General features: G+C 34.5%; 1 protein-coding gene across 1 annotated transcript in view; it reads right to left on the reverse strand.

Moving 5' to 3' along the window:
- LOC150095215 (tyrosine-protein kinase Fyn-like) overlaps positions 1-16,683 on the reverse strand; it is a 269,513-nt gene that overhangs the window by 127,103 nt on the left and 125,727 nt on the right. Inside the window, exon 8 of the mRNA XM_090410832.1 lies at positions 3,772-3,921. Coding sequence (XP_090266958.1) covers positions 3,772-3,921 — 150 coding nt within the window. The remainder of the gene's footprint in view (positions 1-3,771; positions 3,922-16,683) is intronic.

Below are 16,683 nucleotides of genomic sequence, written 5' to 3' on the forward strand. Positions count from 1 at the left end.
TTGCAGACAACCTGACCAATGCCTCTCTGGCTGAATCAATCAGGGTTTTCTACAAGGCTTGCCACTGAATCTCCAAGGTTTGGTTCCTGTTCTCAAACTCTTTCATTTTTCCTTCAATAATCTTTGTGTATTTTAGTCTACAGTTCACATCTGAGAGCTGCTCAACTTTGATTCACTTTAAAACTTTCTTACATGTTTTTCTTTTCAATATGAAATTCAATTTTATCCTGCTCAAGACTAAATAGTGATCGCTTCCAATTTCAAATCCTCTGTACACTCTGGTGTTCTGCACCAGCGAGAAAACATCACTATCAACAATAACATAGTCAATGAGACTTTTCTTATTCCTTGCCTCTTCTCTCCATGTGAATTTGTGCACATTTTTATGTTGGAACATGGTGTTAGTAATAACCAGTCCATGTCCTGAGCAGAAATTCAACAGATATTTGCCATTATTATTAGCTTTGCTCTTTTCTCCAAATTTTGCTCACCCTTTTCTTCCTGCCCTTGCCCTTTGTTCCTACCACATAAAGCAGACTAATTCTAGTTATTGCCGACTATACAATTGCGGTATATTTACTTTCTCACATTCTTCAGCCTGACAAATTTGATTTATGACTGTGCCAGTCAGACATCAGACAGAGTAATAGAGAGTGAGAAATTAAAGAAATGAAATAAAGGCAATATTTAATAAATTTTCTCTTAACCATAAAGCAAGGCGTGGCAATATCTAATCAACACGCACAGGTCCATAATTTTTTTTCAATAATAATGCATTGGCAATGATTAGATCAAATTGTTGTTCAAACAAAACATTTTATTCTAGCTAAAAAAAACTACATTTACATACTAGATAAATAGCGGGGAATACTTGTTTCTCCCCACCATAGCTAACTCCAGAAAATACATTATACAATTAAAACATATACATTTGTGCCCTCAAGCAATTCTAACACACTACTTAGTATTATATAATACTAGGACAAACTCTTACTCAACAATTACATACAGTTACACATATCTATAATTCAAGAACATCAATATGATGTGGTTACTCACAGTTTCTACTTTATAACAGTCCTTCACTAAGAACAAAGTTCCATATCTCATGTTTCTGTCTTGATCTGGACATTTCTTTCTCTTTTTCCTCCTCAGTTGGTGGCTACCTGTCGTTTACACTAGTAGGTGGTTGAGGAGACCATGATTTCGCCGACAACGTATGTCCATCAGGTACCGGTCCATTGTCTTGAGATCGCAGGGAATGTGCCCTGCTATATTGTGGGATAGGATACATCGGCAGACATGCTTGAGGAACTGCCAGGAGAACTTCAGACCATCGATGAAGCTCCAACGATAAATCATGAGAGTACCCTCCAAGTCAAGAGGTATCAACCACGAAACTTCTAGCTCAGAACTCCTAATAATCTCCCCTTCTCTTATTTCCTCCTTGTTCTTTGTTTAGACTGTGAAGTGTCTGCGATCTCTCCAGTGCAATGATATCACTCGGGTTCTCTCTTGCAAGAGTCTTTGTTTTATGTGCCTGTTGCAAACTTTTTGTTTTCTGACTCAATAAAGAATAATTCCTTTTCTCTGGCTTTTTTTTCACATTATAGTTACATAGGTAATACCAAAAATATTCTACAAGTTAGTCAATTTATATTTAAGAAAAAAAGAAGAAAAACACAATACATTGTATTTTCTTGACACTCTTGTAAAAACGAGCTTGATAAGTTAACTAAATTAACTTATCGTGCAAGATTTTACACTAGCACCCAGTGAGCAAGTAGTGGTGGCCAACCACACACCATTGATGACTGGGGTCAATATAGACTGTCCAGGCTCGTACAGAACAACCACAGGCAATGACAGCACAAATCACATCCAAATTCAATGTCGGAGATCCAAGCAGCATCAGCAAGTGAACAATATAACATACCATGGGCTGCAGGAGCCGATGTCCTAATCATGTACCACTGTGGACAGCTCATCATTGGGCACTGCACCTTTCCTGGTGTAGGGACCATCAAAACCGAAACTGAGTGGACCAGAGCCATGTGGTCAGATGAATCCTGTTATCATTTGTACTGAGCTGACAGGAGGGTGTGGTGTTGATAGCATGAACCCATGGCCTTGTCGTGCAAGGTTTGCTCTGTTCAAGGAGGTGGTGGCTCAGTGATGGTTTGGGGAGCCCCTCTCATGTTACACATTTTCATAGCCTTAGCGTATCCTGTACCCAATGATCTGTTTCAGCAGGGCAATGCACTGCCCCATTGGCCATAACCACTCAGGCATGGTTCAAAGAATGCCCATCTGAGTTTGGGACCATTTGGGACCAAGGTCCTCAAGATTTGAATTCAATAAAATCTCTCTGGGATGCCATAGAGCAAGACATCAGATCCATGTATCCGGGGACCAACATCTAAGGGGCAGTTGTGGACAATGCTGCAACAGGCAAGGCTGGAATTACCTCTGGCAACGTTCCAGCATCTGGTGGAGTCAATGGCTCAGAGAGTACAGGCTGTTATTTGCACTAGAGGAGGACTGACATGCTATTAGGTAGGTATCTCTAATGTTTTGTCCATTGAGAGTGTGTGTGTGTGTGTGTGTGTGTGTGTGTGTGTGTGTGTGTGTGTGTGTGTGTGTGTGTGTGTGTGTCCGTCCTTTGGCAGAATATATATTTTCTTTAATTCTTAAAAATACAGGAATTATAGTTATCTCTGCAATTTTTCAAGAAATTATGTCTGCTGGAAAGCAATACTTTTTTTGCATTTAAGTTTTTCTAAGGAATGTACCTGTTTCTTTGTCTCCCTGTCAAGACAATACATTTTTTGCAATTCACTACGACTACATGCAATTTGAGTAACCGAGATTCAGAGAGTGATGTAAAATTTCTCATAATTTTAGGAAGTTTGTTTCCTTCATCATTTAATCACCAAAGCAACCACATTAATTTTTTGTTGACTGTAGAGTACTAAGCAAATACTCTGCAAATGAGGTTTTTCAACACTTTGTAGAATTAGAATAAATAGTATATCATACAAGAATATTGTTCTTAAAGAAATTATATGTGATTTTCATCAAAGAATCAGAGATTAAATTGCAATTTCTTTTGCATATTACACGATTTCAGTAAAGGATTCTGTAGATAAAAGATGCTTCTCTCTATCTTTTTTTTTATTTATTTATTTAATGCAGAGGCTTTTATTAAAGGATAACAGCCATGCTGTTAACTTTTTCTATAGCATAGTTGTAGCTAACAGCATATTCAACATAACAGCAGAGTAAGAACTATGGCTTCTATCCCTTGTCCTCTGAGAGCATGCAGTCCTGTGATGGTATAGTGGAACAAAGTGAGGTTCCTATAATGATGCATACCACAGACAGAGTTAGTGTTAAAATAATAATAATAACAAATAATTTGAAAGAAATGCAGTGAAATAAATAGAGAGTCCACGGCAACATGAACAGTTAACTAGTAAAATATTAACAATTAATGTTAGAAAAGTGCATTACATTTTTTTTATACTCCAGAGGCATCAGAGCAGACTAGCCAATTAGCTGAAGGCACTCAAAATAGGAAGAGAAAAAAATATATAGAAAAGAGAAGTAATACAAGAAACTGAACAGAAAAGTACACAATAAGTTGTTCTATTTATTTATCTTTTTTTTTTTTCCCGGTTTGAATTTTATAAATTGTTTATTAAAAATAGCTAAATTTTTAATGTATAAAACACATTTAATACTACTAATAACATCATCTAACATACTTGCCTGTGTAATAAGAAACAAGTTCTTGTAAAGTAGAAAAAGTTTTACGGGTAGTTACAAAATATCCACCATTGTCCAATGCCTTGATCTTATAGTGCTTTACATGATCACCTTTTTGAGATTCCCAGTCCCGTATTGAAAGTGAATAAGCACCTATACATAAAAGAGAAAAAGTAAAATAATCCAAAAGAACACTTGTTTCTATTTTTTTTATTTTTATATATTTATTCCACACAAGAGAGGTACAAGACCTATAGCACTACAGTGCTGTATGTATGTGGGCAAATGGTTAAGGGGAAAAACAAACAAACAAGGAATCTATTAAAAAGTTTACTTAAAATGTGGGTGTTATGTTATATACATTATGAAAAATATGGAGAAGGATGTATCAAAAAATAGAGGAAGCTGGAATGAAGGAAGATAACCAGCAGCTGCTTGTGTTGATTAGAGGGGGGGAGAGGAGAAGAATGGTGGTGGCCAGTTCAGTGAAACATTTTTTTATAAATGTTTCACTTAAGATTTTTTTTAAATCTTAAGTGTCAGGAATTGAGCACAGCAGAAGTAGTATTTTGAACAAAAAGGAATAACAAGCTTTTTGGAGGCTGAAGAGGCAGGATGTAATATGTTTATGCCATTATAAGTTGGATGTGAAAGTCAGTCCAAGAAGAGGAAATTTATCATGAATGGAAACTGGAACATTATCAAAAGTAAGGTGAAGAAGTAAGAAGAATTGGATAATAAGGCAGAATTGTGTTTGATAGCACTGAAATTCAATAAGTTATCTTCATCACATTTGATGATAGTGAGAAGATCAGAGTTTAAGACATTGGTTACAAAAGACCTTGAAGAATGAATCACAGTACTACATGGTCTCTTGAATGAAGAAGAATGGTGAGCACTATAGTCAACAGAACTGTGGAGAGGATCTGAAGTTAGATGAAAAAGGCGATTGGAGGGGAGAGAGAGGAAAAGAGCAGATCCCCTAAGCTACTCTAATCACGAAGGCCAGAAGACAGAGCATAAAGTGGGTTTGAAAAGAAGACACAATGAAATGCCTTTCTAATCTTTAAAGATACCTGTGGCATGATTATAAATAATAAATTACACGATAACGACAGTAATTAACTTTAATGAAATTAAAGTACAGATATTTCATACTAAAAATAACAGTGTATAGAAACAAGCAATCAAAGGAACCGGATTACAAAGTACATATAGCAGTCAGTGGTTTACCAATTAAAAACTGTTGTTATGTGCTAGAAATTAGTATTAATAAATAATATTATTAAAAATATTATTTATTAATAAAAAAACAAGTTGGAGTTTGTTCCAACATCAGCAGAGTTCAAGATTATCACCATCAACATAAGAATCATCAATGGAAAATATTGGAACTAGCAAAAGAATTAAATAAGTACCAGGTCAACATACTGTAAAGGTGTTACTGAAACAGAGAAGACAAAAACAGATGATATTATACAAGATGTTATATTCAGGCAAAGTGATCAAGGAAAAGAGGAAGTAGTGATATCGCAGGCAACATTGGAGCAATGTTGGAAAATGTTAAAATGAGGAAATGGACAATGAGACTTATTCATACCTATGGCCCACAGAAGGTTCTACTAAGGGGGGGGGGGGGGGGAAGAAGATTCTTTTGAGGCCAGCTGACATGAAGAAAAGTTGGTCCTTGTTGGAAATCGGAACAGCAGAGTAGGAAATAATTACCATGCAGAAATATTCTGGAAAAATTTGGAGAGCAAAGCTAATAATAACAGTAAGTACCTGCTGGATTTCTCTTCAGAACATGGAGAGAAGACACAAGAAATATGAAAAGTCTCATTGGCTATGTTATTGTTGACAGCAACATATGACAGATCTGAAACAGGAAGTGATCACCATTTAGTACTGAGTGGGATAACAATGAATATCACATTGAAAAAAAAAGTGTGTAAAAACATTTTAAAAAGAATTAAAGTTGAGAATCCTTCAGACACAAACTGTAGACTCAAATATGCAAATATCCAAAAAAGAGAGGGGAAAAAAATTTGAAAATAAGGACCAAACTTTGCATATTCATTTGCAGACCATGAAAATAACATTCACTGATTCCAGAGAAACAGTCAAAGAAAAGAATAAAGCATATTGAAAGTTTCTGGCAAGAAAGTCAGCATACATGCTGAGAAAAATGTAAGAAAGAGAAACACTGTAAAACTAGCTAAACCAAACTCAATGGAATCCTTTGTTAAGAATATAAAACATAAATATCAGAAAGGTGGCAAAACATTCTGAAGGCTGTGTAAAAAAAGCTTAAGAAACCGAGGAAAGAGTACTGTAAAACAGATCATGGATGATCAAGTTGACATTAAAACTGAAGATAAAGATATTCTAGATGTCCAAAATAATTACTCTGAAAGCTTACTAAGTGAAAGAAGTGATAGAATAGTGGTAAAAAAACATTCAAGAGGAATGCAATAAGTGGTACATATCAATACATGAGGTAGAAAAAGCCATGAAAAATCTGAAATATGGAAAGACAGCTAGAGCAAATGACATTCAACTTGAAATGTTCAATATGGATTGGAGTAGAGTTCTCATAGTACCATCTATAAAAAGGAAAATAAAACTGAATATGAGAATTAGAGAAGAATTTCCTTACTGAGTGTTCCTGGAAAGATTTCTTAAAATTGAAGAAAATAAACAAAGAAAAATTGTAGAAAGGTAATTTGGAACAAACAGAGGTTGTTAGGTCAGATTTTTACTTTAAGACAAATGGTTGAGAACTCGTGTTAGAAATACAACAAGAATCTGTATTTAAGTTTTGTAGATCTGGAAAAAGCATATTACAAGGTGCCAAGAGAAAAGTTGTTCATAAATGAAAAGCTGAACAGCTTTTCATTTATGTGGTACAGCAATTCATAGCCCATATTTGAGTTGTAAATTAGCAATTAGAATTGGAGATAAGAGTAAGATGGAGTAAGAATTGGAGATAAGAGTAAGAAGTGTAAGATGGTTTGATGTTAAATCAGATGTCACACAATAATGCACATTTTTCTATATGGATCACATTATGAAGGAAAGTGGCATTAAACCTGATATCAGAATTGGGGATGTTAATCTCACCTCTTTATTTTGCAGGTTTCCCTATATAAATTGAATAACAGATGCAATAAATTTGGTATATAAATAAATTTATATGGAATAAGAGAGAAATTAGTCATCATGCCAAAGCAGCTGTATACAAGATGGTGTTCAAATCAATTTTATATTATGGACCCGAGAGCTAGGTTAGAAACAAAACATCTGATCAAAGATGGAAGACCACAGATAAGAGTTCTGAGAAAGATCAGGGGAAGAACAGCGGCATCAATGGTGGAATGATATTAAAACTGAAGATATTAGCAAGGATTTTGACATAGTATTCAGGAACGTATGAGCAAAGCTAATCTCAGGTGGTTATCATCACATAACACCTTAATGCTGGGTATGACACAAATATGCCATTAGGTACTTTCTTATGGAGTGGCATGCAACAAATTGTTGTGTGCTTTCTAGAAAAATTAATTATGTTAAAAGGAAAAGACTACTTTGCTTTCTGGTTGTATAATTCAGTGATAATTAAGAGAAATTCTATAACTGTTTGTAATTTAAAATTTTTAAAAGTGTTACTATACCATGAAGATAGTTCACAAATATTAGTTTTGGATGAAAATTCTACTGAAAAAAAACTAGAAAGTGGCATGTCATGCATACTGCTGAATGTATAAAAATATGCCTACCCAACCTGAAATAGAAGGGACAAAGTCAAGTGAGTGAGTCACAGGCAAATGTGAAACACATGAAAAAAAAAAAAGCAAAAAAAAAAAAAAAAAAACATGACTTGAGTGTGAATTGAACAGAATGGCAAAGGAAAGGTTAGCAAAACCTTTCCTCTGCTATTCTGCTCAATTCATACAGTACCAATTCATACATTGGTACAGGAAAAAGACCCAGAGGAAGACTAAGATCAAAGTGGTTTCACACCATGAGAAGTACTTTAGAAGACTGAAGTATAAGATCTGACAATATTGGAGTCCTTGACAGATTAATCTGGAAGAAAATTCTTGAGGAAATTAGTAATGATATAAACTTGTCATATAGCACAACTATCATATCCTGTACACCCTCCCCAAAAGTACACATCAAGAATTTGATGAGAAGGAAGAATCTTATTCTGAAAAACAAGCATGAGAAAAATCTTGACACAAAAATAACTTGTTTACAACTATAGTACGTAGTTCAGAAATGGCAAAAGATGAGAACAACTATCCATGAGATATTAAAATTAGTACTTCCCCCTTTTTGGTTTAATGCTAATGAAGAGTCATGTGCATAGCAATAAAGTATACTGTTGATAACTATTCATCAGAAGATGTTCAAGATAATTTGGATAGACAACTGTTATCTTCTGCTTTTTTTAAACACAAAAAAAAAAAAAAAAAAAAAAAAATTACTCATAATCAAAGGCAAATTTTTGTTAAATTTTAGCAAACCATAATTCAAACTACAAAATAAATTATTTAAAATGAATGGAAAAAACAGCACACCCACTTCTGCAATTTTGAACACAGATAATTCAGAGGATTCTTGAAAATCCTGATCCTGTAACTCACAATATACAAAACATCTACTATAATGAGAAATACCACTGGTTACTATCTAATAACTATTTGTTTGCTTCTGAACCTTCTGAATTAATTCTATATCTCTCTCTATCTCTGAAATCTGGGTGATCAAATTCATTCACAATAGTTGAAAAGTTATATCTTAAAATAATCATCAATGAACTTTGTGGGAAGCTTCCGGTATTGAAACCACATTTTAAAGTAAAGAACCAGTTTAATAAAAAAAATAAAAAAAAAAATAAACAATTATACCCCTACAAGTTTCGTAAGTCATCAGACTTAGAAAGTCAAGGGTACTAGCAAAACGTTATACACAACAAAAGACCAGAAACAATTAATTGCACATATCAGATGTTATCAGAACTTCACAATTGGTACATACAAGTAAGTAACCAGAATAAAAACAATAAATTCATTAATGTATGAATTGAATGTTGCAACACCGCTAGTCACTGATATCACATTCTGTGGCATCACGAGTGTCGTACCTAGGGTACGACACTCGTGATGTCGGTCCATGGCAGTTAGGTTTTTAATGAAAGCAGACCAAACCTGGTGTAAGATTAGGCCTTGATTTTTGTTGCATTGTGTGGGGATCCTTAGTATTTGCGAGGTTTCCTTGAAATTTCTTGTAAAACAATTATGATCAATATACAGCATTTTTATTTGTTGGCAAACTACTTGATGGCATGTGGTAGTTGTGTGGGATGCCAAGCCTGATTTATGCTGTCTTGTTTTTTTGACATCTTTTATGTGTTCAGACATGCAGATCTCTCCCTAACCTTCCTGTCTGGCCTATATAGCAAATGGCAAAAGAGCAATGAATTTCATAAACGTCTGGTTTTTTTCATGTGCTGCTGTGAAGGTTTTGGTGGATGAAAGAATCTGGAGATTTTATGCAAAGGTAAAAAAGCCACTTTGTAACATTCTTGATGTAAGGGAGTGTGATTGCATTATTAAAATCTTGTTTAAATAAAGGAGCTGAAGGAGGCGTATTAAGAATTTTGTTGATCATGATGGATTCATAATCACCGAGCGTGAGGTTCTGTCTCAAGTAGTGCAGTTTTGTATTCCTTTTAATTGATGCACTGGATATATTGGATGTGCTATCTCATAATGTTTTAATCATGACTATCTTTTTGTAATAGAGGATGGTATGAAGTTGCATTTAAAAATCTTCCCATTGTAGTAGGTTTTCTGCATACCGAAAATGATAATCTTTTTTCTTCTTTGTTTATTTTGACAAGGATATCAAGGAATGGTAATTTTTTTTCTGATCTTCCAGTTCAATAGCAAATTTTATATTGGGATGAAAGCTGTTCAAGATAATCTTTGAAATTAATTAACTCATCCACTGTTCCCAACCAAATAACAAAATATCATCAATGTAATATAACCAAATTTTTGGTTTCTTCCAAAACTTTTTGATTGCATTTGTTTCAAAATTTTCCATAAACAGGTGGGCTAAGACTGGAGAAAAGGGCAAAATCCATGGCAAGTCCTTCATTTTGTTCCCAATATTTTTCCTGAAATATGAGAAAAGTGTTTTTTCATACAGTGTTGAAAGTTTTTCATTTGGTTATACTATAAATTGAAGATCTCGAAATTATATTCTTAGTTTAATCGATTATCCAAGTATAAGCAAGGATATCAAGTTTGTGAGTGAAGTCACTTCACGTGCAAACTTTGATTGCTTACACTTGAATAAAGAATTAAACCAAGAATATAATTTCTTGGCATCTTTAATTTATTTTCCATACAGTGTTTCAATAGTCTTATTGTGTCTAGTGGGAAAAGGTTTATAAGTAGATCTACTGTGTCATCCCTAGGTACATTGGTAAAAAGACTAACTACATCTAAACTTGCTAAGATGTGCGAAGTCTCTATATTTATATCTTACTTTTTCAATAAAATGTAAGCTATTTTTCACATGATTCTGTTTTTCCTATGTGTGGTGATATCAGGTTTGAGCTCAGGGAATCTCTCCTATCTACAATTGGTTGTAAAGGAATATCTTTTTTGTGTATTTTTCTTGCACCATAAATCTTTGGGACTAATGAAGGCTTTGATGACAATGATTTTTAAAATTCTTATGGTCAATTACATAACTTTCTGATTAAGTCATTACTTTTATTATGTGTGTGCCACGTAGAATCCCAGTATAGGGAAAAATAGGTGCTGGAATCCTCTAATAGGCTGTTCATTTTTCAGACGGATTCACCTATATTCACAACCACTGTTGCATTTCCTTTGCATAAAATCTCCAGATTCTTACACCCACCACAACCTCCACATCATCCCATGAAAAAATCAGGTGTTAATGAGATTCATTGCTCTTTTGCCAGATAAGAAGCTGGGGGGGGAGAAGGATCTGCATGTCGGAACGAAAAAAAGAAGGTGGCTTAAATCATTGACATCCTACACAATTACCATAGGACATAAAGCAGTTGGGCAAAAAAAAAACAAAAATGCCTTATACTGATCATAACCGTTTTGCAAGAAAGTTTAACAAAGCCTTGCAAATGCTAACGATCCCCACAATGTAACAAAAATCAAGGCTTAATCTTACACCAAGTTTGGTCTGCTTTCATTAAAAACCTAGCCGCCATGGACCTATGATACAATATTTTTTGAAATAATTTTTTTTTTTTTTTTATTTAAAATAACGAAACCTGTGGTGCGTTCATAATTAGAAGAAACACACGTATAAACCACAGTGAAACCACAATTAAATAATTTTCACTGTGGTTTATACGTGTGTTTCTTCTAATTATGATACAACATGCATGATGCCACAGAATGCAACATCAACAACTAGCAGTGTTCCAACACTCATACAGTAATGAATTCATTGTTTTTATTCTGGTTACTTATTTGTATGTACCAATTGTGAAGTTCTGATAACTTTTGATGTGTGTAATTAATTGTTTCTAGTCTTTTGTTGTGTATAACTATTTTTGCTAGTACCCTTGACTTTGTAAGTCTGATGACTTACAAAACTTGTAGGGGTATAATTGTTTATTTATTTATTTTTTTTTATTAAACTGGTTCTTTACCTTAAAATGTGGTTTCAATACCAGAAGCTTTCCACGAAACTGTTAAGCCATAGAAACTTGCATTTCCATCAATGTGCTTTTCAACATCACAGAAATCTCCACTTTAATATTCTATATGTTTATTCCTCATCTTCATCACAACCTCTAGATCCTTCAATATGTTGCTAAGTTGCATAAAATTGTGTGCAACATAATACTTAACATTGGAATTATATCCATTCTCCTGTCCTAATATCAGTTAATTCAAATCCCCCACAACATATACCACAACCAACAAATACCTATCTAAAATATCAAACAGAAACAGCCCAAAAGTCCAAGGATTGTTGCATTTGAAATACTGTTCTTATCCATTTAACAATTTTTCATTTGGTTGCATCCCATTACCAATTATTATCAGCGGTATTATTCATCCCAACCTACTCTTAAGTTCTATTTTACTTTAACTGAAATTCCATCAAGTGTCTTTGTAAAGTCTATTAACATCATGGTATATCCAACTAGTTGTCAGTTAATAAAGCAGACCAAATCCAGATTATAAAATATCAGTAGATTCTGGCACTAGCCAACTTCTCTTTGACGTTAACTACATGTGCAGATATAATAACTGGCCTATCAAGTGATATCATCACTTCGTTATTATTCTTATGCAATGATAAATGCTCCTAACAAATTTTCAACATGTTTAATATCCTGCATTGTTAATGCTCATATCAATCAGATAAAACTTCATCAGATATTTTATATAAGAATTTATTATTTTCCAAATTGTTTTCTTTTTCCCTGTATTTTAAGTCTTAAAATTAAAGGGGAAAAGGTAAGTAAATTAATTCAAATAATATCCATCAATATAATCTATGACTGAAATTATACTATGTTACATTTTAAAAATGTAATCAAGTCGGTTTCAGTATAGTCTGAAATAGATGTAAAAAATTAATTTAATAGAAATAATTTCTTGGCATTTTAATTTAAGGTATAACAAAGTGAAAAAATTTTCAACATCTAATAATTAATAATTTTAATTAATAAAAATTTAGATCTGGGGTGCTTAAGGGTCAAAGCTGTATAACTGAGAGGAGACCTCCACATAGCCTTTAAAGGAATGCGGAGAACCGACCAGGGCTTCTGACCTAATGTCCAATCCTCACCTTCTCGTGGTGCACCCTGTTGGGTATCTACTTTGATACTGAACGAACGAGGATGGGCTGGCAATTTGGGATTTAGCCGACCAAATTGTATTCTTATTGGTTAAACCAAAATAAAAAATGATGGTACAGCATGACAAAATTTCATGCCGGCTGGGGCGTCGCCCGGTTAAACAAGGCCCCCGTTGTTTTCGCCAGGGAACCAGGGTGAACAGCGAAAAGTCAGCTACTGGAACAAATCTGAAAACAAACCCCAACTCAACATCACCAGAGTTAAAGATCGGTACTATCAATGTAAGAAGCCTGAATGGCAAAGAAATGGAGCTAGCTGAGGAATTAGATAAGTACCAGATCGACATAATAGGGGTGACTGAAACAAAAAAGACCAAAACTGGTGAGATCTTTCTGAGCAATAAATACAAAATGTTATATTCAGGCAATAACAATCAAGGAAAAGAAGGAGTAGCCATAATATTCAACACAAAATACGAGGCTAATCTTCTTGAATGGCAGTCAGTCTCAAGTAGAGTAATGTGGGCAAATATGAGAATGGGGAACTGGACAATGAGACTTATTTGTGCCTATGGTCCCACAGAAGGCTCTACTAAGGTAGAATTGGAGGAATTTTTTGAGGCTTTAGAAAAAGCAACTGACACAATGAAAAAGGAAAAGTTGGTCCTTGTTGGGGATCTAAATAGTAGAGTAGGAAATGATTGTGAGACATACAAAAATATTTTGGGAAAATTTGGAGAAAAGAGCAAAGCTAATAATAATGGCAAATATCTGTTGGATTTCTGCTCAGGACATGGACTGGTTATTACTAACACCATGTTCCAACATAAAAATGTGCACAAATTCACATGGAGAGAAGAGGCTAGGAATAAGAAAAGTCTCATTGACTATGTTATTGTTGATAGTGATGTTTTCTCCCTGGTGCAGGACACCAGAGTGTACAGAGGATTTGAAATTGGAAGTGATCACTATTTAGTCTTGAGCAGGATAAAATTGAATTTCATATTGAAAAGAATAACATGTAAGAAAGTTTTAAAGCGAATAAAAGTTGAGCAGCTCTCAGATGTAAACTGTAGACTAAAATACAGAAATATTATTGAAAAGAAAATGAAAGAGTTTGAGAACAGGAATCAAACCTTGGAGATTCAGTGGCAAACTCTGAAGGAAACATTGATTGATTCTGCCAGAGAGGCATGTGGTGAGGTTGTGTGCAAAGATAAAAAAAATCAGAACTCCCTGGTGGACACAGGAAGTTAAAGAGGCAGTGAAGGAAAAGAAGAAAGCATATCAAAAGTTCCTGGCAAATAAGTCAGCTTTTACTCTTACAGAATACAGAGACAAATGTAAGAAAGCTAAACAGTGTGTAAAACTAGCTAAACAAAAGTCATGGGAGGACTTTGGCAAGAATATAGAAAATAAATATCAAGAAGGTGGCAAAATATTCTGGCGGTTGTTGAAGAAGCTTAGGAATGGAGGAAAGAGTGCTGTAAAAGGAATTAGAGATGATAAAGGTGAAATGAAAACAGAAGAAAAAGATATCCTTGAAGTATGGAGTAATTACTTTGAAAAACTGCTAAATGAAACAAGCAGTGATGACAGCACAGTGATAAAAAACACTGACCAGGCATGCAGTCAGGAATACATATCCATACTTGAAGTAGAAAAAGCCATCAAAGGCTTGAAATGTGGAAAGGCAGCAGGAGTAGATGATATTCGACCAGAAATGCTGAAGTATGATGGTATAAGAGTCTTACAGTGGCTGCACTGCATAGTTCAGAAAGCCTGGACAGAGGGACGAATTCCTGATGATTGGAGTAGAGCTCTCATAGTACCCATATATAAAAAGGGAAATAAAACTGAATGTGAGAATTACAGAGGTATTTCCCTACTGAGTGTTCCTGGCAAGATCTATGCAAGTATACTTGAGAAACGGTTGAGAAGAATTGTGGAAGAAAAGTTTGGTGAAGAACAAGCTGGATTCAGGCCAAATAGAGGCTGTCAGGATCAGAACTTCACTTTACGACAAATAGTCGAGAAAGCATGGGAATATAACAAAGATCTGTATTTAAGTTTTGTTGATTTGGAAAAGGCATATGACAAGGTGCCAAGAGAGAAGCTATTCAATACGCTGCAGTTATATGGTGTCAATGGGGCATTATATCAAGCAATACTTAGTCTTTATTTGAGTTGTGAGTCAGCAGTTAGAATTGAAGGAAGTACAGGAAGATGGTTTAATGTTAAATCTGGTGTGAGACAAGGATGTACATTATCCCCTCTGTTATTCATTATCTATATGGATCACATTATGAAGGAATGTGGTATTAAACCTGATATCAAAATTGGAGATGTTAATGTCAGCTCTTTGCTTTATGCGGATGATGTTATACTTCTAAATAAATCCGCTACAAGTCTGCAAGATTCTCTGACTAAATTGAATAGCTGTTGTAATAGATATGGTATGAAGGTCAGCAATAAAAAGACAAAGACAATGAAAATAGGCAGAATCATTGAAAATGTCAACTGTGTTGTGAATGGAGAACCTGTGGAACAAGTAAAACATTTTAGCTACTTAGGCACAATTTTTACTGAAGATGGTAAACTAAATATAGAAATAGACAACAGAATCAGCAAAGCTGGTATCGTGGGAAGTCAATTGAATAAATTCATATGGAATAAGAAAGAAATTAGTCGGAACACTAAATTAGCTGTATACAAAACTGTGTTCAAACCAATTTTAACTTATGGATCTGAGAGCTGGGTCAGAAGTAAAACACTTGACCAAAGACTAGAGACCGCAGATATGAGAGTCCTGAGAAAGATTAGAGGCGTGAACAGATGGCATCAATGGCAATATCATATTAAAAATGAGGATATTAGGAAAGAACTTGACATTGTCAGCATCCAGGAATGCGTTAGCAGAGCTAATCTCAGATGGTATGGTCACTTAAATAGAATGGGAGAGGAAAGATTAGCAAAACAAGTGTTCTCTGCCAGGTTGGCAGGAAAACGACCCAGAGGAAGACCAAGATATAGGTGGATTGATACGGTACAAAGTGCCTTAGACGATAGAAATATAAGATCTGATAATGTTGGAGTCTTGACAAGTAACAGACTGATTTGGAGGAAAATTGTAGATAGGAAGTTAGTAATGATGTAATTTTTTCATGTAGTACTGTCATATCCTGTACACCCCTTGAGGGTACATGGCAGGAATTTGATGATGATGATGATGATGAAATTTAGATCTAAAATAAACAAGTTCTTTATATAAATAACTTATATAAATTAGTTCTTTATCATCACCAGTTTCCTCATATATGGTATACCCTCAAATGATGTACAGGGATATTATGATAATTCTACTATATGACTGGGTCACTAATCCCTATCAACAAATCCCTGCAAATTAGTGATATCTTATATTTCTGTCTTCTATGACACTTCTTACTGCATAAATGCACATTTTTCTGCCATTTTGGCATCAAACATCTGTTTCACTAACCTCTCCTTTTAAATTCTGTTGAAGTGATCATACCACCTGTATTAGCTTACTTCATACATTCCTAAATTATTATTATTATTAAGAGACCTGCAGGGAGTTAGATACTTGAGGGAGGCCACATATTAAACACACACACTTGTTTCTGAAATCATTCACATTTCTTGCACACATAACATCCAATGGCAGTCCATTCTAATCATACATCACTCTATGAGAGAAAAATCTAGCCCTATCCTCGTTCTCAGGAGCATTCATTCTCAGCTTCCTAGGATGCCCTCTTGTACTTTACCCATCCTCCATAAGATGGAAAATTCCATCTACTGAAATCCTGTATGACACTTTCAGAAGTTTGTAAGTCTCAATCATGTCATCCCTCTTTCTTCAGTTTGCTAGTGTCTGCAGTCTACAAATTCTCAATCTGTCTTCATAATCAGTATTCCAGAATACTGATATCATTTGCACTCTCTACTGTATCAAAATCACAACAGAAACCAAACCTGCACAAAACAGTCCAATTGAGGTCTTATCAAGGCCTG

This window comes from Typopeltis vanoorti, chromosome 20 (assembly GCF_054136105.1).
Source record: "Typopeltis vanoorti isolate ZY-2024b chromosome 20, IOZ_Tvanoo_1.0, whole genome shotgun sequence".
NCBI lineage: Eukaryota > Metazoa > Arthropoda > Arachnida > Uropygi > Thelyphonidae > Typopeltis > Typopeltis vanoorti.